The sequence below is a fragment of the Fundulus heteroclitus genome, chromosome 6, assembly GCF_011125445.2.
Source record: "Fundulus heteroclitus isolate FHET01 chromosome 6, MU-UCD_Fhet_4.1, whole genome shotgun sequence".
In the NCBI taxonomy this organism is placed as follows: Eukaryota; Metazoa; Chordata; class Actinopteri; order Cyprinodontiformes; family Fundulidae; genus Fundulus; species Fundulus heteroclitus.
This window is the reverse complement of record NC_046366.1, coordinates 14886200-14914090: the sequence shown is the minus strand read 5'-3', so window position 1 is coordinate 14914090 and position 27891 is coordinate 14886200. Positions and strand designations below refer to the sequence as shown.

At 41.2% G+C, this 27891-nt stretch overlaps 1 protein-coding gene across 3 annotated transcripts; it reads left to right on the top strand.

Annotated features, from left to right (window-relative positions):
- On the top strand, positions 1–27524 carry fgf12a (fibroblast growth factor 12a). Of its 3 annotated transcripts, none has more exons than XM_036138142.1 (6): positions 1–1217; positions 2609–2656; positions 8045–8155; positions 15900–16003; positions 17652–17757; positions 25045–25183. In XM_036138142.1, exons 1-6 carry the CDS (start codon positions 1022–1024, stop codon positions 25071–25073), a joined length of 594 nt encoding a protein of 197 aa, XP_035994035.1. In that variant the 5' UTR covers positions 1–1021; the 3' UTR covers positions 25074–25183. The 3 variants fall into 3 exon arrangements, with proteins under 3 accessions (XP_035994035.1, XP_012731980.1, XP_012731981.1); XM_012876526.3 differs by lacking the exon at positions 17652–17757 and adding an exon at positions 26962–27524 and having other exon boundaries at positions 15–1217; positions 25045–25243; XM_012876527.3 differs by lacking the exons at positions 2609–2656; positions 17652–17757 and adding an exon at positions 26962–27524 and having other exon boundaries at positions 15–1217; positions 25045–25243.
- Positions 27525–27891: the final 367 nt, after the last annotated feature.

Genomic DNA, 27891 nt, shown 5'->3' with positions numbered 1-27891 from the left:
AGAGAGAGACAGAGAGACTGTGGACCACATTCAGTCCCGTCAGTCCCGTCGTCGGCGATGTAACTCACCGACTGCGTTCTTTCGTTCTTTCTTGCGCTTTGGGGGGAAAACTCACCCTTCATTATTTGTGCGCTGCACTGTGCATTGCTTCAACTAGTTGTTGCTCTTCAGACACAAATCGCTCCCCACCGGCTTCATTTCCAGCGCTGCAGCATGTTTGCGGAGTAAAACCTCTGCTGCCGATTTGATTTCCACCCCCCCTCCCCAAGCCTGCGTCTAGAGGTGCCATCGACGGAACAGAGGGGTGGGCTCCCATATGTGGGCTCCTGTCTTTACCGGCGGACGCGGACGGTCTCATTGTTCAATGTGCATGGAGGGAACGACGTAATACAACACGCAGAGGAAGTTAGGACAGCCTTGTTTCCATTTCTTTTTCTTTTTCTTTTTTTTTTTTTTTTTGCACACAGAGGCGCGCATTACTCGGCTTTAGGTGGACACGCATAATTAAAGAGGTGTCAGGACGGAGCGCCGTGCAGCGGAGGATTTCGTGCTCGTCGGACGCAGCGCCGCTCACCGGGAATTACCTGCGGCTCTCCAATGACGACGCAGCCGCACCGACCTCCGAACACTGTTGCATGTTTCCCCGACCCGTATCTCGGCCCCCAGCGGCCCTGCCCGTAGGTTTACGCTGCAGGGTCGGCGACTGCTGATTTCCAGCTTCCCCGTCGGCTGCCGCCACCGTAACTCAGATCAGTTGCATGCAACTGTCTCCTCAAAGACGGTGCATGACATGCAACGATGCGCGGGACTCGCAGGATTCTCTGAACCGGATACCATTTAGTTAAAACTCTCGGTGGACCGAGACCCAGAATCGACTTTTTTTATTATTATTTTTTTGTAATATATATATTCTTTGGGGGCGTCCCGTGCGCTTGTGCACCACGAGAAGGGAGCGCATCGAGATCCGACCTCTGGCGGGCAGCGACTATAGACTCTCTTTCTGCAGATCGGGTTCGGGCAGATGGCTGCTATCGCCAGCTCCCTGATCCGGCAGAAACGCCAGGCGAGGGAGTCCAACAGCGACCGCGTCTCCACTTCCAAACGTCGCCCCAGCCCCAGCAAGGACCCCCGCTCTCTCTGTGAGAGGCATTTCTTGGGGGTTTTCAGCAAAGTCCGTTTCTGCAGCGGCAAGAAAAGACCCGTTCGGCGGCGACCAGGTCAGTGGGGACCATTTTATTTTTGTTTTATTTTATTTATTTATTTTACAGATGTGTGTTGTGTGTATGTAGGGACCCCCCTCCCCCTCTCCATCCAGAACCCCCCCCCCCCCCCCTGCGCAAACCGCCCCTCTTTTGCTCTTTGAGCAGCAGAAACATTATACTGCAGTCAGGGGGGGCTTTAATCTGAAAAGGTTGATGTTTTTTTTTTCTTCGTAAAAAATAAATAAAATCCACCTGTTTCTTTATTGTAGCTCCGCTTGTTATCTGTCCATAAAGCACAGGAGCATGTCTGAATGGAAAGCAAATGCTGTCTCCTGTGACGTTATGCTTTTGACTATTTACTGTGACATAACTCCGTCATAAATAACCAGTTGTCTTGGAGTAAAATTGCTGTTAAACACAATAGATTCCAAACAAGACCTGAGCAGCTTTTGTTACCTCAGACATATAGACCAGCAGGCCCCCACCCACTCTCTTGCAACTCCCGTCGCCCACCCCCCCTCCCATTCCAAATACAAAGGCAAAATGAATATATATTTTTAAAAAGCTGCTTTAAATGGCCTAATTCAATATTAATGCAGACTGAGGGATAGAGGGGAGATAAGCTGCACCGCAGTGCACCAAGGCTCTTTTGAGATTAAATGTTTTTAATGGTAAATGTTTATTGCAGAGAGGGAGTTTTACTGCAGCGAAGGGAGGAATAGCCCTCTGCCACTGAGAGCCATATTGACGTACCCGTCGCCTCTGCCCCCCCCCCCCCCTCCAAAGAACTTAGGAGGTCCAGCCGTCTCCCTCTCTGATTCCTCCAGCGCTGCCCTGCGTGGTGCACAGATAACACCCCAGTCGTGCCAGCCACCGCCGCCTCCTCTTCCCATTCCCTTCTGCACCCTAGCTCCCCACCCCTTCATCCAGATAGTTCTGCTGTGTGATGAGCGACAGCCCGGTCCACTCAGAGTCCCGCAGACAGACTGATGATGGATGAGGCGGACAGACATCAATTTTTAAGGCAGAACTGAAGGAGTCAACCCCTCTCTTTCCCCTCATGGCCAGACGAACTAAAACTGTGCCGTCTAGCAGCCTCGGCAAGCAGAACCTGTGCCAGTGAAGCCACAAAATTCCTATATGTTAGCAACTACACAGAAAGCATATTGATCAAGCTTCTATAGGTGTCTTTACCTGGTAGGTAATCCCTCTTGATCTGACATTAGATAGGCGGGAAAAGCAAAGATGCTGTGTCTCTTATGTTTGACTATCATTACATTTGCACTGTTGCATTGCCATATATTTACCTATAAATAGCAGATACACTGGAGAACTGATGAATTCTGCCTGTTTAAAAGACTGTTGTTTTTCCTTTTATTCCCCCTCCCCACCCCCCCCTTCGTAAGATGCACCCTTGAAACCTCCACAGGTGTCCCATAAGGGCTGCAGGCTAGGTCAGTAGCTCAGCCTCCATCCGTGTTTGCTGTGTTTTCCTCGTCTCCACTCCATCTCGCGCCCATGTCGACAATCTCCTCGGCCAGGGAGGGGGGTGGGTGGTTAGGGTTTTGGGTCTTTGTGAGAGGAAACAAATGGGGAATGGAAGGGCTGGGGGCCTAAACACCTGTCTGACAGCCGACGACCCTCTCCCTCGCTGATTTTCTTCTTCTTCTTCTTCATTCTTCCCTCTGTGTGGCTTTTTTTTTTCTTCAAAATTTTTAAGCTTAATTTCGTACCTTATCCCCAAACCTGTATCAGCTCAAGCTCTCCTCCGGCAGGTCGTCTTTTGCCCCTTCTCTTTCTGCCTCTCGTCATTTCCTTTCAGTCTCATCCTCTCCGTCAGTCAGTGTCGGCTCAGTCTTTATCCTTGTCCCTCGTCGTGTGTCTGTAAATATGTGTTGATTACAACTGTGTAAGTGCAGTACAGGGATGATACTGTGTGTATATTGGTGTACATTACTATGATGTTTTTTTTTTATTTTTCTTGTCAAATATGATGTTAGAGCAGCTGATCATTCCCCATCCCATGGTCATGATGCCATTTGTCAGTGTACCTGAATGTTTTTGTCCTTCTGTATTGGTATGAAGCAAGTCTAGTGCCGTTCTAATGGTCCGTACACTCATGCAATGATCTCAAGTTTGTTGTCATTGAAAGTCATTTTTCACGCACAAACACAAGCGGAAGGAATCCGGTTGCACCTGCACACACACGGACACACGCACATGTGCAGCATACACCCGCTCTTTGCTAAATGACTGGAACTGATGAGCCGTCAGCGATTGCTCAGGGGCTGCGCTGTTGCCGTAATTTATGGAAGCGTAGTTATCACACGTGATTTACTGATGTATACACTCCCATGTGCTTTCGCACACGCATAAACACACACACTCTCATTCTCCTCAACCATGATGGATGATGAAGTGCCTGTCTTAGGAATTGATGGCCCTAACCCAGGGGTAGGTGAGTTGGGAATTGATGGTCAGGGATGATGTAAAGCTGAGCAGACGTGAACTCACTCTCGCTCTGGGTCACTACTTGGCCAACTCTTTCGGCTTGCTGCCCTCTCCATTCACTTGTCCCTTTTTTTTACGGTATGAATAAATCTCACACACTTGTAATTATTGGAGCAATCGGCTTTGGAGCAGATCCCATCTGTTATTGCTGTTGAATTAGGATCGGGGTAAAACTGTCTTTCTTTCTCAAGATAGCGAGTCTGAAACTGTTTCCTCTTTGCTAAATCATTTCGAATACTTTGTGTCTGGCCAGGCTGAAATTAATTGCATGTCCTCCAACTCTTGTTGTGACCTTGGAGGACAGTCTGGCTCCAACATAGCTGCTAATTCCTCCCACATTCTTCATTTATCAGAGCAAACACTCACACAAAGCAACCGTTGAGGGACTTTGTGACGTTGTGTCAGGTACATGGCACAATGTACAGTGTGGTTCTTTATAGTGATCCTTAGATAAGTATAACTCTACACCAGTGACGGGCCCTTGACAGGAGTCAGGCAATTAGATTGATCAGCGCTGACCAGTGATTTGCCCATCAGAAACTTAAAAATCTATAATTTTTCTATCTTGGAACTTTATATGAGCAATCCTAAGTCTAATAACATGCTCTAAAAATCACTCCAAGCACCAAAATTACTCAGGTACTTACAGGTACATTTATATATATTTTTATTTTGTGAGAAAGTTAAAAAAGAAAATATTCATTTCAGGAAATTAAATTTGTTTATTATATAGATTCATTACACATGAAAAGAAAATATTCCAAAGCTTTATTTCTTGTCATTTCGGTGATCATGGCTTACACATAATAAAAGACTGAGAATTGTTTCAGAAAATAAGTATATTGTGAAACGTTATATTAGAACTCTTAGTTTCAAACCTTTGTCAGCTAATTAACTCAAAACACCTGCAAAGGTTTTTTTTCTGAACTTTCTGAAATATGCTCAGATACAGCGTGCTGTATCTGAGCATATTCATAAAAAGTTAAGTGGAAGGAAAAAGTGCTGTAGGAAAACGTCCACCAGCAGCAGGGATAACTGCAGCCTCAAGAGGATTATCAAGCAAAATCCGTTCAAGAATTTGATGGAGCATCACAAGGAGTTTACTAAGGCTGTAGTCAGCGCATCAAGAGTCCCATATGCACAGATGCATGGGTTACAAATGTTGCATTCCACTTGTCAAGCCACTGCTGAACCAGAGACAATGTGAGCAGCGTCTCATATGAGCTAGTGAGAAAACCAACTGGACTGTTCTCAGTGGGTCCAAAGTCCTCTTTTCAGATGAAAATAAAGTTTGCATCTCGTTTGGAAATCAACAACCCAGAGTCTGGAGGACGAGCAGAGAGGAACAGAATCCTCGTTGCTTGAAGTCCAGTGTGAAGTTTCCACAGTCACTGATGGTTTGAGGTGCTATGTCATCTGCTGGTTTTGGTCCACTGGGTCAGAAGTCCACAGTCAATGCAGCCATCTACCAGGAAACTTTAGAGCGCTTCATGCTTTCTTCTGCTGATAAAATGTATGGAGATGCATTGCGGGCAGGTGTCCGAAGGCTATTATGAAAGCGTCCTGGGCTTGCACTACAGTTCAGCAATGCTGAATGCCATGTTTGATGCAGTAATCCATGCAAAAAGTGTCCCAACCAAGTATTGAGTGCAAAAAATTAAACAGACTTTTCATAAGCCTGAATTTATGTATATGTTTTCAATTGATCTTATTTAATATTCAAAAGTTGGAGACACTGAAATTTGGGGTTTCATTATCTGTAAACCATAATCATCGAAATTACAAGAAACAAAGGCGAGACATTTTTCACTCTGTGTAATTAATCTATATAACATGTGAGTTTCACTTTCTGAAATGAATGACAAAAAACAAACAAACACTGAACTTTTTCTTCATATTCAAATTTTTGGAGACGTACCCGTACTACCCACAGTCCGTAGGCTTTTCTGATTCATGAAGGACAGTGCTTCAAGTTGGTGCATGCAGAAACAAAGACGCATCCTCGTTTCATTCACGCCAGGAAAAGGAATAATAAACAAGGCAGACTTTGAGAAAGAAGTCAGGAAATTTCTGTTTGGTCCAATTTTGTTTTAATTCTAGCAATGATTCTTAGTCATACATTTTTAAACCTTGGAAATGGTACAGATGAAAGGGCAATACATTTGTGATTTGAGCAGCAGAGTTAAGTGCCTTGATTGCACTCATGAAAGTCCAGCCCAATCTTTTCTGTCTATGCAAAACAGCTTTTGGTGGAGGCAGATTGATGATGTGCCGCTGTGTCACTCTTACTAATTACCAACGTTTGATACCAAAGGCAGTATGAGATGCTTGCATTGTTATCATTTTGTCTTTGTTTTAAAATATTAGGGATCACCCTATCTTACTGCTACTCCTCTACCACGCACCTTCTCTCCTGTGGTCTTAGTATAAATAATGAACAACCACTCACATTATAAGGGATAGTGGAAAACTATTTTGTATACTGTTCTAATATCTTACATTTCTTAAAGAAAATCAAGTCAGTCAAAATCCAGAAATCAGACACAAAGATTCTGATCAGAACTGCATACGCTCGATGTCCATTTCTTTCAGGTCGTCATTTATAAAAAAGATAAATGCCAGAAACAACAAAACAGTAAACTATTCTTAAAAAATGTAACAAACAGCACTGTTTTAACACACTGCCCTGTGAGAAGCCAAAACCTCCTGGTTGTATCTCTCTATGTTTTACTTTTGCACAAAACTCTAAAGCTCTTGGACAGGAAACAGACTGGAGGCTGTACACTTTCTTCTGGATAAAGATCATTTTCCACACCTGTACTGTAGTTTTTTCCTGGCATCGCTAGGGGCCTTGAGGCTTTTGTTGCCCTGAGCTAGTTTTAGTTTTCACCTGCTCGCTTCAAGGGTATGGGGAGCTCTGAGCAGCACTCTGACAGCTTGCCAGAAGTCCTACGCTTCAAAGATAGAGGTCGGTTCAGGGTTATTGTCATGTTAAAAAAGAAAAGTGAACAGAAACAAAAAATGCTTTCTTAACCTACTTGTAAAAATCTGACAATTAGAGGATTATTTTTTGAATTTCAGCCACATTTACTCCATAACCACAGTTCCTTTAAGTTTCATTTTGAAAACATCACCGAATGATGTACAACAGCCACTTTCCTGCATTAGCTGCAATAAATCACAGAAAACATAAATGCACTTTCATTGTTTTTCTCTTGTTTAAAAAGTCTGCCAACTGTGCAACCATTTATATTTTTATGATAAGTTTTGCGGCAGATGCTTTAAACCTTTCAGCAGCTGGTAAGACTGAAACGTATGTCCTGAAATGTTCAGTGCTGTAAGTTACTTTTACATTGTGAAAGCTGTGGAGGCTGGATTGTAAGGTCAAGTCATTTATAAAACCTTTAGCGATTACTTGTCTTTCTCCGGCTTTGAAAATTTTATGTCATTTTCATAAAATGTAGTTTTGAAGTTTTTGTTCATTTTCAAACAAACAAAGTATTTTTTACCCCTGGTGTTGAAAAGATTTGAAATAATGACATTTATATTTTATATAATTCCAAAAAATACAATCTAACATTTAATTTAGGTACATTTATTCAGTGTGAAAGAAGATCTAACAACATCAATGTAACTGAAGAATTTTTGTACTTAATATTTTATATTTTAAATAATTTATTACATATAATAATAATAATAATAATAATAATAATAATAATTATTATTATTATTATAATTATTATTATTATTATTATTTTTATTATTACATTTTAAATAAAAGCAACTTGCATAAAGTTGCCCAGTTGGAGCAGCAATTAAAAATGAACTGAAGGAGATTGGTTTTGACGCCAAACACAATAATAGGAATGGTCAGGAGGATAAAAAAAAACATGCTGTTAAAGAGCAACATCTCGAGATCAGCTAGTTTCCTAAACAACATGTTTTAAAGCTTTTGCATATATCTTCACCAGGAGTCCTAATAATGTGAAGTTGCTCTATGGTGCTTATAAAAAAAACAATATCTTAAAATTGATTAAATCCCTTTTACCTGAACACTCTATCCTCCACAGCCAGTGTACTCTGTTGTAGATAGCAATACTGCAATAGCCCTTTTTGTAATTCATTTGTGATGATTTCAGCATTTCAATTAATTCAGAAATATGTTTGTGTGCAGGAGTTCTATAAGTAAAAAAAAAAAATGTTTCCCATTATCAAGCGACTCTTGTTCTGACATGTTCTTGTTGGGGATGCTGCCGTGGCTTTGCTGCTGGTGGCTGTGTATGCGTGCGGTGTGTGTTGCCCGTGTGCGTGCGTGTGTTTGTACGTTTCAGAGCCACAGCTGAAAGGCATCGTGACGCGACTGTTCAGCCAGCAGGGCTTCTACCTGCAGATGCAGCCGGATGGGACAATCGACGGCAGCAAGGACGAGAACAGCGACAACAGTGAGTGGAGCGCTCGGGGGGGGGGGGCTGCAGCTTCCAACTGTTTTAAACGGTTGTGAGTCAGCCGGTTATGTAACGTTTCGCCACATTTTGTGTGCTTAACCATCATTCTTATGCAATTGATGAATGTGGGACTGTTCAACGCACCCCAAAACTAGTTTAGGAGACTTCTGAAATCCATTTTCTCCCCTGAAATGCACCGTTTTGAAGGGAATTGTTTAGTCGTTTTTACAGCGCAGTGTGCCCTCATTCCTGCATCTGGTTATGCAATCACAGGAAAAGAAAATGTGTCAAATGGTTATTCAATGGTTTGAGAGTTCTTCCTTTATCATGGCAACAAGATACTTATCTTGTTGTTGTTGTTTTTTTTAATTCTGATTTAAATTTACTCCAAAATTCTGTCCGATTCCTCATTACTTTAATCTGACCTGCTTTAGACACTATTGTGTCACATTCTTCAATTTAATCTGTTAATTATTTGAGCTTCAAATAATTCAGATGGTTAAATGGGCATTTGGAAGCCGTTGTACCTTTACCCGTTTATTTCTTGTTCAAAACATCGTTCCCTGAAGCTCCTCTGTCCGGTGTTCCAAGACCAAATGCCTTTCCACTTTGAGCCATGCAAGAAAAGGTCTTCTGGGTGCAATCACCCTCAAGCTTTTACAACCCGTTTTTTACAGGAGCAAAAAAAAACGAGGAAAAAAAAGTAAGTTTACCTTGTTGGTTTGTACCTTAGACCCCTTACTTTTTCTTTGAAAGGACCTTCCCATCTCGCACCGGGGAAGAAATATATGTCAGCACAGAACGGTCATCAAAGCGATGATGACACTACCAGCCTGGACCGAAGCCAGTCGGGAAACTAATCATGACCTTTCTTCGTGAAAACCTCCTGCCAATCTTGAAATAAACCTGAAGCCAAAGCTGCTGGATAGCAGCGGTCATGCAGTTAAAAAAAAAAAAACGACCTTTCCCCATCAAATGTCACTTTATATTTTACGATGAGGAAGCTTGTCGAGTTAAACCTACTTACAGCACAGAAGAAATATCTTCAGGACAAAGGAGATCACCACCTAAGAAGGGAGCAAAATCGACATAATGCATTTCATCTGTACAGGTGAAGCCCTTTTTTTACTGTTATTTTAGGTATTCTCTCTTGCATTCTGGAGATCACGGCTTGTGCAGGGTTTCCCCACCTGGAGGTAATCCTTTAGTTAAGCAGTCCCACTGGCCCGTGGCTGGAGGAATGCGGTAAATAATTCAGCCGCAGCAACTAAAAATACCACCTTCTCCATTCGTGCCCAATGAATAATTCTCTACATGAGATGCCTCAAGCTCAGACACGGTCCGGAGGAAGACACAGAAGAAGCATCAGAAAGACTCAGGTGCTGCGAGAGACATTTCAAGCGTTTACAGCAGAATATTCAAACGCAAAAAAAAAAAAAAAAGAAAAGCTAAACACGGCAGAGTGAGTAAGAAAGCTAGACATGGAGCAGAGAGATTTAGTATGCAGCTCTTTGCAGTGAACCATTGATTGCCAGGGTGGATTATTAGAAAAATAGATTACCCCCCCCCCCCCCCACCATCACCCTTGAACTACGTCACCTTCTGACCTGCCGCATCCTCAGCGCTGGCAGATGGAATACAGTCATTTATTTCCAGGCGGAGGCTCGGCGAAACTCATAAAGTTGAGACGCATGTGCTGCGAGCGTGCTTTGCCCAACATGAGCTCGGACTGAACCCAATTTACTTTTTGATCATTTGCCGTACTCCTGCTACGGACGGTTGTGCTGAGAATAGCACAAACCCTTTGGCGTAACACACAAAGCGCCGACCAATCTCGTTCGCTAACACGAGCAGCGTGGCAGGTGTTGGATGGAGGATAATGTTTTCTAATGTACATGTCACGCGGATATGTACATTTAAATTGATACTGTTTTCAATGTGGTTGTGGATTGAATAGCTGAGAAAACCCAATTATATGTAACCTATTTTTCCATGTATTTATTTTTGAACCACTAAAAGGACGTTAAACTGTTATCGAACCATAAAGCCCAACAGAAAATAGTGGCAATATACTGAACTAGTGCTTTCCAAAAGAACTCGTACCTTTTGAACTGTTTTGCATTTAAACCGCAGACTCAGGGGATTTTATTGGGATTTTTTTTTGTGATGGACCAACACAAAGCAATGCATAAATGAAGTGAAAGTGGAAGGCAATTGATACGAAATTTTGATTTTCTTTCACATCCCTAAACCAAATCTACTGCAAGGCGATAATGTGAAACGGAGTGGTTCAAGCAGGGTAAGGGTATAAAACAAACGTTCAATCCATCAGCCAAAAATGCAAAGTGGACATGATATGGACAAAGTTGTTCCGGTCCGATGAGACCAAGGCTGACATGTTTGACTTATTTGGAGACAACTTTGTGTGGATGAAAACTAGCATCCTAAATATTCCTCCACCTGAGTGAAACATGGTGGTTGTAGCATCATGCTGTGTGGGGGTGTTTTTCTTCAGCTTGAATAGAGAAGCTGGTTAGAGTCGATGGGAAGATGGAAGAGGCTAAAAACAGGGAAATCCTAAAAACAAAAAAACCTTGGAGAAGCTCCAACAGATTTAAAACTGGTTTGGGGGTCTTCCTGCCAGCAGGACAGTGACCCTAAACTTACAGGCAGAGTGATAATGGAATAACATGGCCCAAAGCATGCTTAGGTGTTGCAATGGCCTGGTTAAACTCCAAACCTAAATCCAAATAAGAATCTGTGGCGAAACCTGAACATCTGTGATCTCAGAGGCTCTCCATGCAGTCTAATTGGGTTCAAGCTGTTTTGCTTCAAGGAATATGGAACATTTTCAGTCTCTGGATAAGCAAATACTGTAATTGAAGATTTTTCCATGCTCTTCTTCACAGCTATGGGCTACTTTGTGTTGGTCTTTCACATAAAGTCCCCTGAAAATACATGGTATACATGGTATGGTAAGTGTTTGATTGACAAATGTTGAAAAAGTTCAAGGGGTATGATTTTTTTTTTTTTGCAAGACACTGTAATAGGTTAGTTTTTAAATGCGTTACTGCAGAAACTAGTCTTTTTCCATTTAATTTGATTTATAGAAATAGAAAATTACTGTGACTGATCATAAGCAAACAATTTGATTTTTTTTTTTTTTTTACCATAAACAGAAGTTGGTTGCCCACATGTGCCAGAGCAGTTTTGTTTTACAAAAGGGAGATCGTCCGTATGGAGAAAAATGCTCTAATGCCATTCCCTGTATTAAAACCTAAAATATCAGCTAAAACATCATGAAAAGAGTCTTTTTCCAGTTTGTTTGGGATTGTTTTGGCTGCTGGAATATCAAGCAAAACTCGTTTTAGAGAAAGCAGGACTTACTTGCAAAGCTTTACACCAAACTGACTGCAAGAGCTCTAAAACATGATTAATTGGACGAACAGCCGTGTTGAAATTTGAAGAGTGATTAATCAGTCGATCGTGCTCGGTAATTAACTGCCCACTCTGAGACTCTTGAAAGATACAGTTGGTAATAAGATACCCGCAGTCTTAGCCCTCAACTCTCTGTCTAGCACTGACGGCCAAAAACTTTTCAGTGAGATAACACACCCGGCAGCCTTTAAACATCAGGTCTCAGAGCAGCAGTCAAACAAGCCTATAAAATACTCTCAGTAAAATGAATGTAACAGAGGCACTTGGTTTGGTTGGGCGAATTTAAACCTTGTATTCGTAAATGAAGAGTGTGTAAACACAGAAAAACCCCTAAAACGGCCTTACCTAACCATGAACCAGTGTTTTCACCTTGATCATTATTGCTTGTCAAAACGCCTGGCGCCTCACTTCTGCCGTCATTTAACAGACCAGCCTCGTAAAACCCGAGAGGTTTAACACCTTTCCAACACAATTAGCAACATTTTCAACAGTACATTTGGCCATTTTATAATTACCATTAGGTTTCTGTTCGTTTTGTGTTTTTTAAATCTGACATAACAACTAAGGTTGTAAATAACAACCGAATAAAATAAAAATCATTTATTTGCAGACAAATGTGTATAGTGGCAAATAGGACCCACACAGTCTCACATAGACACAAAGCAGGACAGGCATTGCAGACTTTGTGAATAATTAGGGTAATTAAGTGCACCAGCTTAACACATACTATCAAAAACCTTTATCACTTGAAAGTAATGAGGACAGGGTCATATGTTAATGCTAATTTCACAATTTCTGCTGGTTTTGTCAAAGTTTAGGGTCATTTTTCAAAGTTTCAAGACTTCAGCAAGGTTGCTTGTGCACAAAACTGTAGAAGTTCTCCTTTATTAGCAGGAAGTGGGTCTTCAACAGGAGATTTTGCTCAGGATGGCATTAAACTGAAAGAAATATTTCACATAGAGTATATATATATATATATATATATATATATATATATATATATATAGTTACATTTATGTTAGTTGTTTTAATAATGACATTTATATTGTAAATATTAACATTTAAAATATAACCTTCTCTGGCCAGTGCAGTTATAAAGTTAATATAAAATAATTTTAGTTATATTGACCACAGACCAACATGCTGTATTCAGACAAATCAAATATTAGGAATCTATTAACCACAAGCACAACAGGACTACTAGAATGTAAACAACTTTACAGATAGATTTGGATTTGGAGTTCATATTTGGATTTGAGGATATGCCTTTGATGTTTCACATTTTAGCCGGATGTCCTTTTAAACCTTTCATGAGTGATTCCTGCTGTGCTGGCAGCCTTCTTGTCAAATAAAATTTCCTCAGCCTAGCTGCGGGATTTGCAGATTACCGTTCCGCTGGAAGATTTGCCGTTTTCAAGGATTTTTACTTCACTGATGCGTTTCAACCTGTTTTATCGCCTGCTTTTTTTTTTTTTTTGTTTTATAACAGAAGATCCCCAGAAATCTCTTAAACTCTTCCCATGCCATTCAGACTGCTCTCTTTTGCCGGTGAGGGTATTAAAGAAGAAGAATCACCTTCAGGATAGTCATCAGATACTCTTTACAGGAGTCGCTGCCGCTGTAATAATGAAATCCATCAGCGGCTGAAAATAGAAAAGCCGGACGTTTCAGCAGCAGCCAAATGACAACTCTTGTCAACTCAATAAACGTTTTTAAATGACAAATTAGTGCAAGAACAATGGACTAGAACTAAAGTAGAATTGTCCTGCGGCATGCCTATATTTTATGTCTTTTCACGCCAGGATAAGTTGTGCTTGACAGTCTCTACCAGTCATCAGAAGGACTAATGGTTATGAAAAGTATAAAGTGAAGAACTAAATAAAAAAATCTGGAAGCTGGGAAACTGAATTGAACGCTGCACTCTGCTTATTTAAAGCCTTTTTATGAATGCCCAGAGTGCATCTATGCTCCAGCGGCCTGAGGGCAGGTTTAAACCATTGGCAGGCAAAAGCAGCATGTCGATATTTATTGAGTGAAATTGAATCAGCTCAAAGGACTGACCTGTGTTGGCACGTCTCTACTTTTCCCTGCCAGTTTTATCTGATAGTCCCCACCGGCACTTGCAGAGCAATCATTCCTGCTCTCCGTAGGTAAAGTGTGTCCCACACCTTCACCGGGCCAATGTCCGTCAAAGTCACAGCTCAGACGGGGGACTAAATAGAGGCAAAGAATGACAATCGGCATCCTGCTCCTGCATCGAAGCGCTGTTTGGTTTTTAAACCACCGTAATTCTGTCCCGTCGGACGTGTCCAGCTGGTATTTTGAAGTTGGACTGCTTTAAATAGAAAACAGAGCCTTAATGTACGAGTTAACGCTCAACAACGGTTAAGTGAAAACAAGGTGACAATCAAATTAAACCCCACCATCACAGTAACAAAGTTACGTTACCTGCTTTAATTAGATAAAACTGATGCAAACAAAGTTTACGGAACTTGTGTCAGTTTTGTTAAAATGGTTAAAATAAATGACTCTATCACTGTAGCAGCATTATCTCACGTTGAGAAATTTAGAAAAATCCTACTTTTAATTTGTGGGCATTTATGCAGTGTGGAACAGTACTGCACACGGCCTTCTTCTCTAACATTTCACAACGTTGGAGCGGAGACAGAGAGGGATCTTTTACCATTCCTCTCTCTTTTGGCTCCTCTCTTTTGCTGTCTTCTCTTCACCCCAGCCTAAAGGCTTTATAGGGTTTAGGGACCCAGGTGGCCACAGTACAAGGTTGCTTTTGTGTCTGGTGAACCATCCCTACATTCATATAGCCATATATCTTTTATCATTATCCTGTTGAAATACTCAATGACAACCCATTTCCATTTTCTGACATACGCCAGGAGATCTTCATTTCAAATGTCTTGGTATTTCAGAGAATTCAAGCCGACAGCATCGCAGCTCCTCAGCCATCCTTTACCCTGGGCTGGGCTGAGGTGCTTTTCCACATATTGACCCTCCATTTTACGGCAAACTCACCTGAAGTGTTTGTCGCTATAAATCTCAACATTAGTCTGAGTTGACAAAATCATACAGTGCCAGTCACGGTCCAATAATGCTCAACGTTGAGGCGCATATTGGCAGAATCTCCTGTCTGTCTTCTGCCTTCATTTTTCTTGTATTTTAGTCCATCATCAGGGAGCTTGTGAATGTGCATCCAAACAAACAAACAGAGCAATACAACAGGTATTTGCCGGGTTAATGCGGTTCAAATCGTGTAATGATCAGAGAAAATAAGGAAGAGGATGATGAAGATGATGGGAAAATGGAGGAACTACATATTTTTTCCATCGATATGCAACAATATGTTCTAGAGGGTCTGTCCCTCTGGCTTTTGAGGTGCCTCTTTTTAGGCCTCTTTCTTAGAATATACATTATCAAAATTTCCTCCACCATCACCGTGTTTGCTGTTGTAAGAAACCTTTCTCTACATCCAGTGGCTTAAATTGAAATTGACGTCATGTGGGGCAACGGCACTGGACGACTTCGGAAACGGGTTTACTTATTTACGTGCATAAGGGGAGCGTAAATGTACCTTCCAAAATCTCAGTAGAGTTTAGCAAATGCTTCATGTTTATGTTTGTTATGGTGCTGGTGTTATTTATTAACATGGGATCCCCCCCCCCCCTCACAGAATAAATATAGTCAAGTGTATTTTCAATGCAATTTCTATTGTGTAACTATACTACTGCAGTAAAAGAATAGTTTATCCTAAGGCTTGTTACACATTTTTTCCGCCTGGGTTGTAAACAAATTTACCCACATCTGTAATTGTCTGGAATGTATTTTTTTCGACCGTTAAATATATTTGATACGCTGTATAATTAATCGGAGCGACTCAGATTGAGCCAATGAGACGTTCCCTCAGTGTGACATTTGCATACAAAGTTGCACAATTTGTATGAGCCGGCTAGCGCTCTCAAAACCAAAATTGAAACCTCTGTCAAGTGTTTAAGCGAGCCAGCCACATGTTTACGTGATTGAGATGCCCTAGTATCATATAGCAGTTTCAGATTTCTGCTTTAGCGCCGATACTTCACCCTGAAGTGTGGCGGTGTTCCCGTTATCCGTCTCCTTTTCACTTTAATCCTGATAGATAGCCAAAAACCCCACAGATCAAAGCTTTGTGCGGTCTACAAGAGTTAAGTGCAAACTCAATTGTCCTGTTCTGTCCTTTTGTATCTGATGTTTCTCCTTTGTCTCTGCCTCTTTGTGCCTCCCTGCCTCGTCCTCAATCTGCTGCGCTCTGCAGCCCTGTTTAATCTTATTCCCGTGGGTCTGAGAGTGGTGGCCATCCAAGGGGTGAAGAGCGGCTTCTACATCGGCATGAATGGCGAGGGCATGCTCTACAGCTCGGTAAGCTTCCGTCGGCCCGTTGGATTGTGCAAATCTCTCTGTCGCTGTCACGCGTAATTATTCGCTTACACGTGTTTTGTTCTGGCCGTTGTCTGTTTTATTATTCTATTGCTGTAAATACTTAGCTTATCCAAAGCCTTTTATCTCTTCTTAGTTCAGTAGCTCCTCAGATGTGGCTTTCTGTTGCGCCGCAGCACCTACTCCCCCACTGTCTTTGAAGAAGCACGGCACATGTTTTGCATTTAATTTACTGTTAACTTTTGCGCTCCCTTCCTGAAAGGGATTCTCTGCTCCTGCACCGGCTGCTAATAAAATTTTAAATCAGCAGCTATGAATAGAAACTTTATTGCCTTCTTCAACATTCGTTTCAATTCAAAATTCCTCTGACACTGCAAAATGTTCATTAAACGCAGCATCCCCCATAATTATTGGTGCACCCTGGAATCAAGCCTTTTAAAAATGTATCTTTTACTGCAATAAAATTATCTCACAATGAAAAGATATAAAATTCCAACCTTTAATATGAGTACATTTATCAGACAGAGAAATAGATTCTAAAATCCCCTGTGCCATGCTGTTATACATGCAATTTGGCTCTGCATTGACTATATTGGATACGTGCCTCTCAGTTGTGAGTATTTCTTCAGGATAAAGAGTTAAAAGTTGTGCCTAACTGGTCTAGATTGAGTTCGGCCAGATTAAGAGGAATTAATTAATGTTCATATAAAGTTCCCAGTTCACCACCAAGTTAGTGTGAACTAAGTTCTCAGTTGCAACATTAACCCTCCCCAGGCTAAGCGTTGTCTGTTTATTTTAAATCCGTCAATGTTTGAGAGCGACATGAAACATTCATTAAAGTTCCCGTCCGAGCAAAAACATCCCGGTCTAAATAGCTAACATGCTAGCTGTTATTAGCTCGACGCACAGTACATCCACGCTGTGCCCCTCTACAAAAGGGAGATCGTCCTTGGTTGGTGCATGCCGCAACAACCCCCTACCCTCAGCTCCACTACACAGAGCCTACAACGACCCCTACTGCCAGGATTAGTCCATTTCCTGGGGGAAACCCTGGATTGTATGATGATGTTTTCATTCTGGCAAGATAAAGCCTGATAAACATATTTGCGTTGTGGTCACTGGTATTGGGTCTGGACATTCATTTGTTGGCTCCTTATCCCCAAATTTTGTGCATTTATTCTGTTACAAAACCATTCTGGCTTTGGTGTGATATTTATTCAAACTTTTGTATTGCGCAAATTAATACAAAAGTGCAAACATATCCACAGAACCAGCACTCACCTCTCATCTTAACTACACTGTACGATGGATAGTTCTCACATGTCTGTGCGGGTTTGTGGTGAAACCAGGTCATAAGTGGAACTAACCCCGATGTAAAAGCATAACCCGCTCCCAGACAATTTTTTAAAAATTCCACCATAATGGGCAGTGCCAAGACACAATGAGAGGCAGGACCACATGTTGAGATTAATGGAGGGGGTTCAGCGGGGGTCTAGTCAGGACGAGCGAAAGTGACAGCTGTCTTAATTTGACATATTGAAACCATGGTAAGTGACCAGAGCTAGTCTCGTCGTTTGACCACAAATTGGTCTTTGAGAGTCAGAATCTTTCACCCAACTTTTGTCTCCAGAGGTTTAGGGAGGCTTTGTGGAGCCCAGCGAGCTTGAACCTTACCAGTCCAAGCCGCTGGCTTAAGGTGCTGACTCAGCGATACCCGAAACGGACGCTTCGAAGAAGTAAGAAACAAAATAGGTTCAGTTTCTGAGTTTCAAACTGGTGTCGTGTGTCTGAACGAGAGGGTTTTATACCCGAATGCTGGGGTGTAGACATCGACCAAACTGTACCGTTTTTAACCAATAGGAAAAATCAACTGCAATAGCCACCCTCCAACCCAAAAAGGTCCGCCGTTTGTTTGGTTTTAGGTCAGCTATTGGGGAATTAAAAAGTATAAAAATATCATCATTTGCACAGTATCATAAATATAGCACCTTTAAGGCCCGATTCATACAGTTTATCTGCAAAAACAGTTGATTGGAGGTTTATCTACTCTTTTAAGTCACTTAGATTTTGCAACTATGCTTTATTCTTCTAAACATCTATAAAATGCAGACATTCATGTCATGTTTTCGGTTGTCAACGACATGACGCACTCACACACTCGCCTCACTGTTGTTTGCTGTCTCATTTGCAGTGGAGCGTCCCCCCTTCTGTTTTCACATGGTATGATCCTATTGGGATCGGCCACATGGCTACCATGCTGGCCAACTGCTGTGAAGCACTTTGCGAGCTAAGCAGCAAAGGGTAGAAACTGGGGGCTGGCTTTAACTAGATGCAAGCCTACTGTTCCAATTCACTACGAAACATCATATTTGGCGCAAAACACATCACTATCTGCGGAAATCTGTTGTTCATTGAAGTGTTCCTTCTTTCTGGTGTGCTTTCAAAGCACAGGTTGATAATTAACGAACAACTACCCCCTCCCCATGGGGAGGGGAGAGGTGTTTCAGTTTTGCAGTACAATATGCTGTGTTAACTGATCTCACACCCTTTGAGGCTTTCTGTCATTTTCTCTGAGCTTCTTTCTGCCCCTCGCCATTTCCCTCCATAGCTGATGGCATCCATGCATCAGCAGCATAGGCTACCATTAGTGGAAGGGAGAGCATAGTGCTACACAAATAACCACCCTGCCGGTACACAGTGCATCGAATATTTAGACAGAATCTATCAAGGCAGATCATTTTCCTCGAGGAGTTTTAGTAATCAAGTTCCTCGAGTCATTCAAGGAATTGTGTCAGTCCTATTTTCAGCTCACACCTGTTGAACCCGTAATGTCTTAAATCCAAATGAACGTGTTAATACTGATTAGAGAAAAAGACCTGAAGACCTCTGCTGAGGTGTTTGATGGTTGTCTGAATGCCACTCACCCATGATAAATGAAAAGCAAGAGTTGGACTTAACAAACTATCAAACCTTTTCTTTTCATAAATACTTGAAGGGCACAGTGAAGTTCTTTTCAATCTTGCTGCCTCAATGGATTTATTGACTGGGGAAAAGCTTCACTGAGGCACGTAAGTCAAAAGTAGGTGAAATGAGTGGTGTAATTTTTTCTTCTTCAGATTGCTAAGTCTTACAGCTTTAGAGTAATTTATTTATGACAACATTTCTTAACTTTGTACACCTCCAGCATCGCCTGACAGATGTGTGAGCCAGTCGCAATTTCGCGGAAGGTCATTCAGCGAATGCTATAATGACTCACCCAGGTGGATGGACTCATTCTCAGCTACAAGCTCATAAACATACCCACAATTCACAGCTTCACTGTAACACCTACAATAAAACCCCAACACCCACCCATCTATGCCTAATTAAAGTTTAATTACAACTAGATGGTGCGGTTTCTCATTTCTCCAAATGATTCTCAGTTAAGAGATGCTTTAAGACCCCCAAATACACCGTATTGCTTGAGGACATCATCTTTCGGATCGCAGTCAGTGGAATATTAGTCATTCAGAGCAGTAACGTCCCATACAGTCAAATGGCAGCTATCAGCTGTACATCTTGTTATTTTTTTCACACGGAGAAGCAGACTTTTCACCTTTGCAAAAGAAGGTCATTTCCGCAGTAGCAGTCCAGCCTGATCCACACTTGGCCAAACACATGGAGACCTGCGTATAAAAAATGCAAAGCATGGGACAATTTGCTTTAATATCTATTATGTGGGTAGTAAGCTGGAACATTTAGAGGCTTTTAAAACACAGACTGGCACGACACGCTAATAAACAAGCTAAATTATGATGCCAACCGCGAGTAAAAGCTGCCTGTTTTTCAGCTATTGCCATTATTTACCTGTGAAATATTCAGATGAGCGACTATTGAAAGTCTCTAGAGAAGACAGGAAAGAGGTGCATTTCTGCTCCACATTCACACATTTTGTGCACCCTCATGGTGCAGCCACACCATTCACTACAATCCTTCCTACTTTCTCACATCTAATATCTGTCCCTGCCTTAATTGTTTTGCTCTCCATTTGACCCGTTCTGCTGTAAACTTGCTGGTTTTACTTCCTCTTCTTTAAGGTTGCCAGACCTCTCTCCTCTGTCTCTAAACTTAAAAAGTTTGTCACTGCTTTTTTTATGCTCTCCTGTTTTCTCGTTATCCTATTGCAAAGCACTGATGTGCAGCTCTCCTCGTTCCCTCCTGCCCCCAGGGAAATAATTATAAAGGGAACCCTTCCCTACTCTTCCCTCCTTTCATTTTTTGCTTCGTCTGGCGCTTTGCAGTTTTGACAGAATGATGTGAAAGGCTCCACTGCTTCCATGCTTTCTGTTAGACTGCAATTTCCAGCAACATTGCAGTCTTTTTTTTTATCCAAGTGTTTTGTATGTGACTAATTCTCAAGCTTCAGTATACAATTGTTGTTGATCAGTTAAATGGGTTGCACACAGTAAAACTAGTGGGTGGCTCGCTTCTTTGTATTTTGGAGTGCAGGGCTTGCTGTTGGGGCTGTTGCTCATTGAAAGATGAGGGTGAGTTGGGTGATAATGCAGAGTGTTTAGCAATGGAGTGCGTGGGGGCTGAGCATCTACAATAAAGAGTTTTCTTCCATTATTTATAACACACAATATGACCTACTTTACTGCACAGCAGCAACTAACCACTGTTCCTTCGCTGTTTCCCTCTGGTATCTATCTATCTATCTATCTATCTATCTATCTATCTATCTATCTATCTATCTATCTATCTATCTATCTATCTATCTATCTATCTATCTATCTATCTATCTATCTATCTATCTATCTATCTATCTATCTATCTATCTATCTATCTATCTATCTATCTATCTATCTATCTATCTATCTATCTATCTATCTATCTATCTATCTGGCACAAGAGTTAGATAGGTTGTCCTGGGAGGATTGCTGGTTCGATCCCCTGCTCTGAGCATCTCAGTTGTTGTGTTTTTGGGCAAGACACTTCTCCTGCATTGCCTGCTGGCAGCGGTCAGAGGGTCCGGTGGTGCCGATGTATGGCAGCTTCTGTCAGTGTGCCCCAGGGCAGCTGTGGCTGCTAACATAGCTCGCCACCATCAGGGTTTGAATAAGTGAATGTAGTGAAGAGCACTTTGGGGTCGTCAGACTTGATAAAGTGCTATACAAGTACAGGCCATTTACCATTTGAAACCAAGTCTTTGTCAGGACTGAGCAAGGAAATTAAATGAATGTGGTGACTAATGATAATGTGTATTTTTTTAAGTGGCTTGTCGCTTTTTCCTTTACCTGTCTGCGGAAGAAAAACGGGTTGTTTGTGTCTTTTGACTGAAGCTGCGATTTATATTCTTGTGCTGCGTGATAGCTTGGTCTTCAAAATAAATGGAGAAGGAAAAGCAACGCAAGTGACTAACTAGACTTTTTTTTATTTTGTCCCACACACCAGTTCCAGTCATTTAAAGCACAGCATTTGCTCCATGGCTGGTTTTAAAATGAGCCCCTGCGCTGCACTAAGGGTATTACAGTGACATCACTGCCATGTCTATGCTGCGCCAATATGGGGTTAATTAGCTTTAGTCTATCTTTTTCTTCCAGGCAAAACTTTGATTCTAAGTAATTGACAAAAAAAAAGAAGAAATATGGAGATAAAAGCGGTTGGTAGAGGATAGAAGTGAAAAAATACAGTTTGTAATCAACATTAAGTAATGTTCAGACAATCCTGGATCAGAATCTTGGAAAGGATAATAAAATCCCCAGGAGGTTAATATTAGGTCTGGGATTATCAGATGGGGTAAATCCCTCACATATAACAAGGGTTTAGTGCCCTACTTAACTGTAGCTACTTCCTATCCTTTCCATATAATTATCTGAAGATACCTTCTTTTTTGTAGACTTAGAAAGCTGCTTTGCTCCTTGGAAGGATCTGGACGCAGAATGCAAACAACTGCCAGACTGACTCAGATAGATTATGTCTTTTTATTATTTTTTCAGATTTTATTGATATCACCCTGACCTTACAATTTGTTTGAAGGTAGAAATTATGTTTTCGTGACGTTAACATATTTTAGCAACTCAATAAAAAATCAAGTTGAACTTTAAAGCTGTGAAACACATTAAACTCACCATAACAAAACCACGGACGATTGGAAAACAACAAGAAATCTTCAACATTTGACATGACTGAATTTCTGAAATTCAAACTGGAACAGAGCCGCTCACCCAAGAGCCTTTTCAGTGCATGGGCATTAGGCAAAGATATGCAACCTAATTATCACATCAGCAGCAGCACATCACTCGTGCCAATGGAATACTCTGTTAAAAAGAGTGTAAATCATTTGAAATGTATTCTGAAACAGTAGTTATATTTATACATATTATGCTTATTTTAATTAATTTTTTTGTTCTTCCCTTGTCACTAGTGAAAACATGTGAGTGTGATTACTAATAGGTATTAGTTGCTACAACACAATGTGCAAAATTTGGATAAATTGTCTCTCATCCGCTTTTCCCCGTCAGTCTAGTTCTTAATCTATGCTTGATATATTTGATATTTTAAGTCAGTTATCCTCAACCAAAGTACTTGAATACTGCGAGCCCTGTTAAACCCCTTTATGAACAGTCAGTGTAAAAACTTTGTTGCAGATTCTGGAGCTCGTCAGCAAATCCAAATGACTGGATATGAAGGGTACAATAGTATTACTAATGATTGTATGTGCTGAAGGGGGAAAAAAAAAACACAGCTTGCTGCCATGTAATGCATCAATGCCAAACCTCTCCCCGCCTGAACACATATGTTCACACTCTAACTCGTGCGGTCAGACAGGCGCAATGTGACCCCTGAAGCTCCACCGGCGTGCGAAGTGCCTGCCGGTTGACAGCAGACATTTCGCAGCAGGTCCTGATTAACTGAAGCGCCAGGTCTTCTCTGAGCTTGTCCTCCCACCTGCTGACCAGGGCCACGTTTTCACACGTGCGACCATGTGACTGAGTTCTTCCCCCCGTGCTGCTAAGCATTGCTGTTTTTCCTCTAATGAGACCACACTGGCTACTTTTTGAAAGAACGTGTGGGGGGTAAAAAATTAGACACGTACATACAACCTGCTGAGTTTTCCTTTTAACTTACAATAGTATGACTGAGCAGAAATTGAGATCTTATGAAAAAAAAATAATACAACCTTTGCTTTCTAATTAAGTATTGCACATCAATACGTGTGTCTGGCAGTATTCATTTATCACCTATGTGGCATTTTCAGCTGTAACCTTATACTTGGGCTGCAGTTCTAACTTTTTGGGCAAATCAAACCAATCTGCAGACAACTCTATGGCTTGTCATTTTTTTTCGGACTACCTCCTAAACGCAGTGCCTTGCATAATAGTTTATACCCTGTGGGGGTCTTCACATTCTGTTCATGCTTCAAACACCACCTAGAATGAAACAAATGAACATAAAAAAAAAAACATTAGGCTCAGCAGCAAACACAGCAAGACATGGCCATCAACTGACAGGCCAGGCAAGGAGAGCTTTAAGGAAAAGAAGCAGCCAATAGGCCCATGGTAACTTGGGAAGAGGTGTGGAGATCTGCAGTTCAGGTAGTTCCTGTGCGATCTCGTTCTTTCGGTCATGATCCATAGCTCCTGACCATAGGCGGGGGTCGGAACGTAGACGGATCGGTAAGCTGAGAGCATGCCTTTCTGGCTCAGCTCTTTCTTCTTCTGTCACATGAAACCCCAATAAAGTGCATTGTAGTGCATGATTTTGAAGTTCAAGGACTCTGAACACTTTGTAAGGCACTGAGTACAGCGGCAAAGAAAATTAGCATGCAATCGTACGCTTACAGCATCAAGACAGTTTTTGATAATATTAATTCATAATCAAATGACTGACTGTTAAACTGATCCGTTGAGGTTTGGTTGAGCTTTCAGGATAAAATAACATACAGGGCAGGGTAACCCAGCTTTTAATTTCTTAATTCCTAGAGGAAAGAAATAAACCGATTTCTGTGGCTGCATTCTGTCTTTATGGGGGTTACCTGGCCTAAATTTGAGAATATAAAATGCAGACTTGAATTTGGTCCCGATAAAATGACAGTAAACAGATTTATGTGTCCCCAGCCATTGCATCATAGATGCACAGTCACCTCCAGCAGGAAGCAGAATTGGGCTGTCAGTCAAACAGACAACCGTGAAAGGGCACAGAGCCCTGAAGGATATATTAATAAATAAAATCTAGCTCAGGGGTAAACACACACTCTCTCTCTCTCTCTCTCTCGCTCTCTCTCTCACACACACAGTACAAAGTCTGCCAAAACTGAGACGGTCCAACATCCTCTAAACCAGCTGTTGTGCATCAGCTGCCTCTGTAATCGACAGACACGTTTCCCCTCCTTTAAAACAGATTGGAATTGGTTTATGATGCAGCCCCGTTCGCTCTGAAGACACTGAGAGGGGGGGTACGAACAGGGACCAGGACTAAAGATGGGGAGCTGGGAATAAGCTTTCATTAATCAGCACATTTAGCTCAATGAATATAGATTTTGTTTTGGATTGGTGAAGATACAAACTTTAAATGGAATGGTACCATTACCCTAATTAGAATTATATAAATGACCCAGTTTACAGTATCTTGAAAGACTGATGGATTAGAGGCTCAAGTGCATTGTTTCTTTCCCCCTTTACTGTCACGATTGGGATCTAGCAGAGAACTTAGTTCTGACACTTTCTCTAGTATAAGGTCCTTTCCTTTTTCGCCGCCACCTCTCCTTACTGCGTCATTTTCACTTTCCTCCTTGACTTGCAGCTGTGCCATGACATTGTAAGATAAAAATCTTCTGCTGTTCTCTAATTTTCCAACAGTGCCGTCATTCTCGTTATCTCTCATTTGTGTTTGCGCGTGTGGACACAAATGACGTTTTTGAACCGACATTGGCAACGTCCACACGCAGGTCTTTAAGGCAGACGCCGTGCCTCAGCTCGCACAGTTATTACTCTCTGATCTTTGCGTCTGTGTAATTAGTTTTGTCTATTTTTCTCATGCAGGAAATGTTCACACCAGAGTGCAGATTTAAGGAGTCAGTTTTTGAAAACTACTACGTGATCTACTCGTCCACTGTGTACCGGCAGCAAGAGTCGGGCAGAGCATGGTTCCTCGGCCTCACAAAAGAGGGACAAGTCATGAAAGGCAATCGGGTCAAGAAAACTAAGCCCTCATCTCACTTTGTTCCCAGGCCTATTGAAGGTATGAAAATGTTTAAAGCAAGCTTTTAAACATTTAGCTTGTTCTCAGTTTTTGGTCGTTCAGGATAGGATAGTCTATAACGGCTTTTAGACTAAAACGTTCCAAAGGTTTTGAGGGGGGGGGGGGGGGGGGGTTATAGGACAGTCCCTGGATATCAAGATAGCTCCATGCGTAATATCTTTGTTTGCATTTCCACTGCAAACAGGATCCTAAGGTGACATTATGTGAGCGTGGGAGTTGTTACGCCAAGGGAAAATGTGTCATCCTTTTTCTCTTTTCTTACAAGGCTAAATGAGTCAGGGCTTTACTTTGGTTTCACTAATGTTTGCTTCTTATTAAGTTTTCTTATCCAGCAGGATTTTACTTCAGTATTTCCAGCCAGATACTATATTTAAATTTACATACAGGGTTCCTACTCATTTTAAAAGTCTGGATAACACCAGATTGGGAAAAGTCTGGGAAAATGTTGCCATACAAAATTAGTTATTAAAACTATTGAAAATCTAAAAATTTAAGTTTATCTCAAATGAAGACTTTTTTTAAACTGATTTTGGCTCAAATTGTATTGTTTATTTTTGATTTTCACATCAAAACTTGTTTATACTGTAGCTATTTGCATTTTAAATTTCGAGGTTCTAGGTTAGAATCCACACATAAATAAGTGCTCATTGGAAACAGAATTTTCACAGGGTTGATCTCTAGGCCACTTAAAATTAAGGTTTTATGCTGAATGTGTCGCTCTTAAACTAATCATGATCGAATGGGGTTTAGAAACCAAACAAAGATTTGAAACAAGCTAAATATTTTCATGAATGGAATAAGAGTAACAAAGTACACAAACTGTTTTAAAGTCTATGTATCAAACATTTTGAACCAAAACAGGTCTAATTTAATTTAATTTAATGCCAAATAAGTAGTGAAGCAGATTGCCAAGTCAAGACCTAACTTCAGTGTCGTGATTATTTTAAATAGATAGATGGTAAAACGTATCTACTGTAGGGGCATTTTCAAGATAAATGTTTTGAACTGAATGTCCAGTATGCTTTGTTTTGATATTATCCATTATGTATTTTCAGCTACGGTATGAAGCTGGATTTATAATTGGAGGTTGCAACTTAAGTTCTAAGCACTCTCTAGTGTTTTAGTCTCACCAGCTGGTGTTTAGTGAGTTTGTTTGAAATAGCATGAGTAGGTACAGTTTGAATGCAGTGCAGAATGTCCACCTGCCATTATAAACAACGTTAACAAACACTGCGACTGTTGATGATGAATTATTTGCTTTAAGAGATTTGGTGGAATAATGCTTGTTTGAAACTTACCAATCTTTACAAATTTAAAAGTCTTAAAATTTTACTTGAACATTACATTGAGAAACTATGCTGGGAAAAAAAGACAGATTTAAGATTCACCCATTGGATAGAATGGTCATAATAGGATGTTTAACACAGATTTACAAACTGTTATCAACTTATGCGATCAGGAGATTATTCTCATCACGAGAACTTGTCAAGAAGTTTGATGGAAAGAAAATCCTGCTGACAGTGTCCTCGTTCCCTTGTCTTTCCCCTCTCAGCCTGGTATAATTGTCCCAGCCTCACGCCTAACCTTGTCCGTGTCTGCACGCCCATCTCTTCAATCTACTTTACACCGTACCCTTCTGACCACCTCCTGTCTTTGTCCTTTTCTTTCCTCCCTTTTTGGTTGCGTTCCTGCCACAGTTTGTATGTATCGGGAGCCGTCGCTGCATGAGATAGAGGACAAGCACCGCTCCAGGAAGAACTCAGGGACCCCCACCATGAATGGAGGGAAAGCTGTCAATCAAGATTCCACATAGCACCAGTTACAGGGACTTCCAGCGGGGTGGGAAGGGGGAGGGGGGGAGGGGGGGTTGGTCTCATCCTGACTCAGGAGGAAGGGGCCGAAAAAAACGACATCTTACCATCTCCCCTTGAGATTTCTGCACCTACATACTCTTTTTAAACAAAAGAGGATGTGGGACAGCTGCAAGGAGCTACTGCTGTACAACCAAGACAACAAAAACAAAAGTGAACTCTTGCCTGTGAAAACGTTTTAGATCTCTCTCTCTATATATATATATATTTAAATATATATATTCTTGACCAACATTTTATGCAAAACTGAGAAAAGGCTGTGAAAACTAAGGAATTGTGGTCTCTCTTCACATACATACACACAGATATCTGTCATTCCTATTTTATGTTGTGAAAAACAAGCTTTAATATATGTTCAGTTTTCATCCAACACCTTTTTTCCCTAAAAAGAAAAAAAAAAAACATTGTTGCTCTTTTATGCTTTATTGTCTTATTTTTGTAAATTAAATCCTTAGCCATTATCATTATAACCATCACGACAGATTTATGGAGTTGGATCCCAGTTACTATGAGGCTCGGTTCTGTGGACCTTTTTCAGTTACATGTGAGTTTTTTCTTCTTTTTTTTTCTTCTTTTTTTTACTAGATCATGTTGAATGCAAGGTCAAAGGTGAAAGCTGAACGTTATCAATGGTGGGATGTAATTTACTCAGGTGTGTAACTGTAAGTTAGACCAATGTGGCTCATCGGGAAGGGACTTCCCCGTGTTATCCTGCTGCTGCAGGACAGAACTACATCAAGCAATATCATAAAAAGG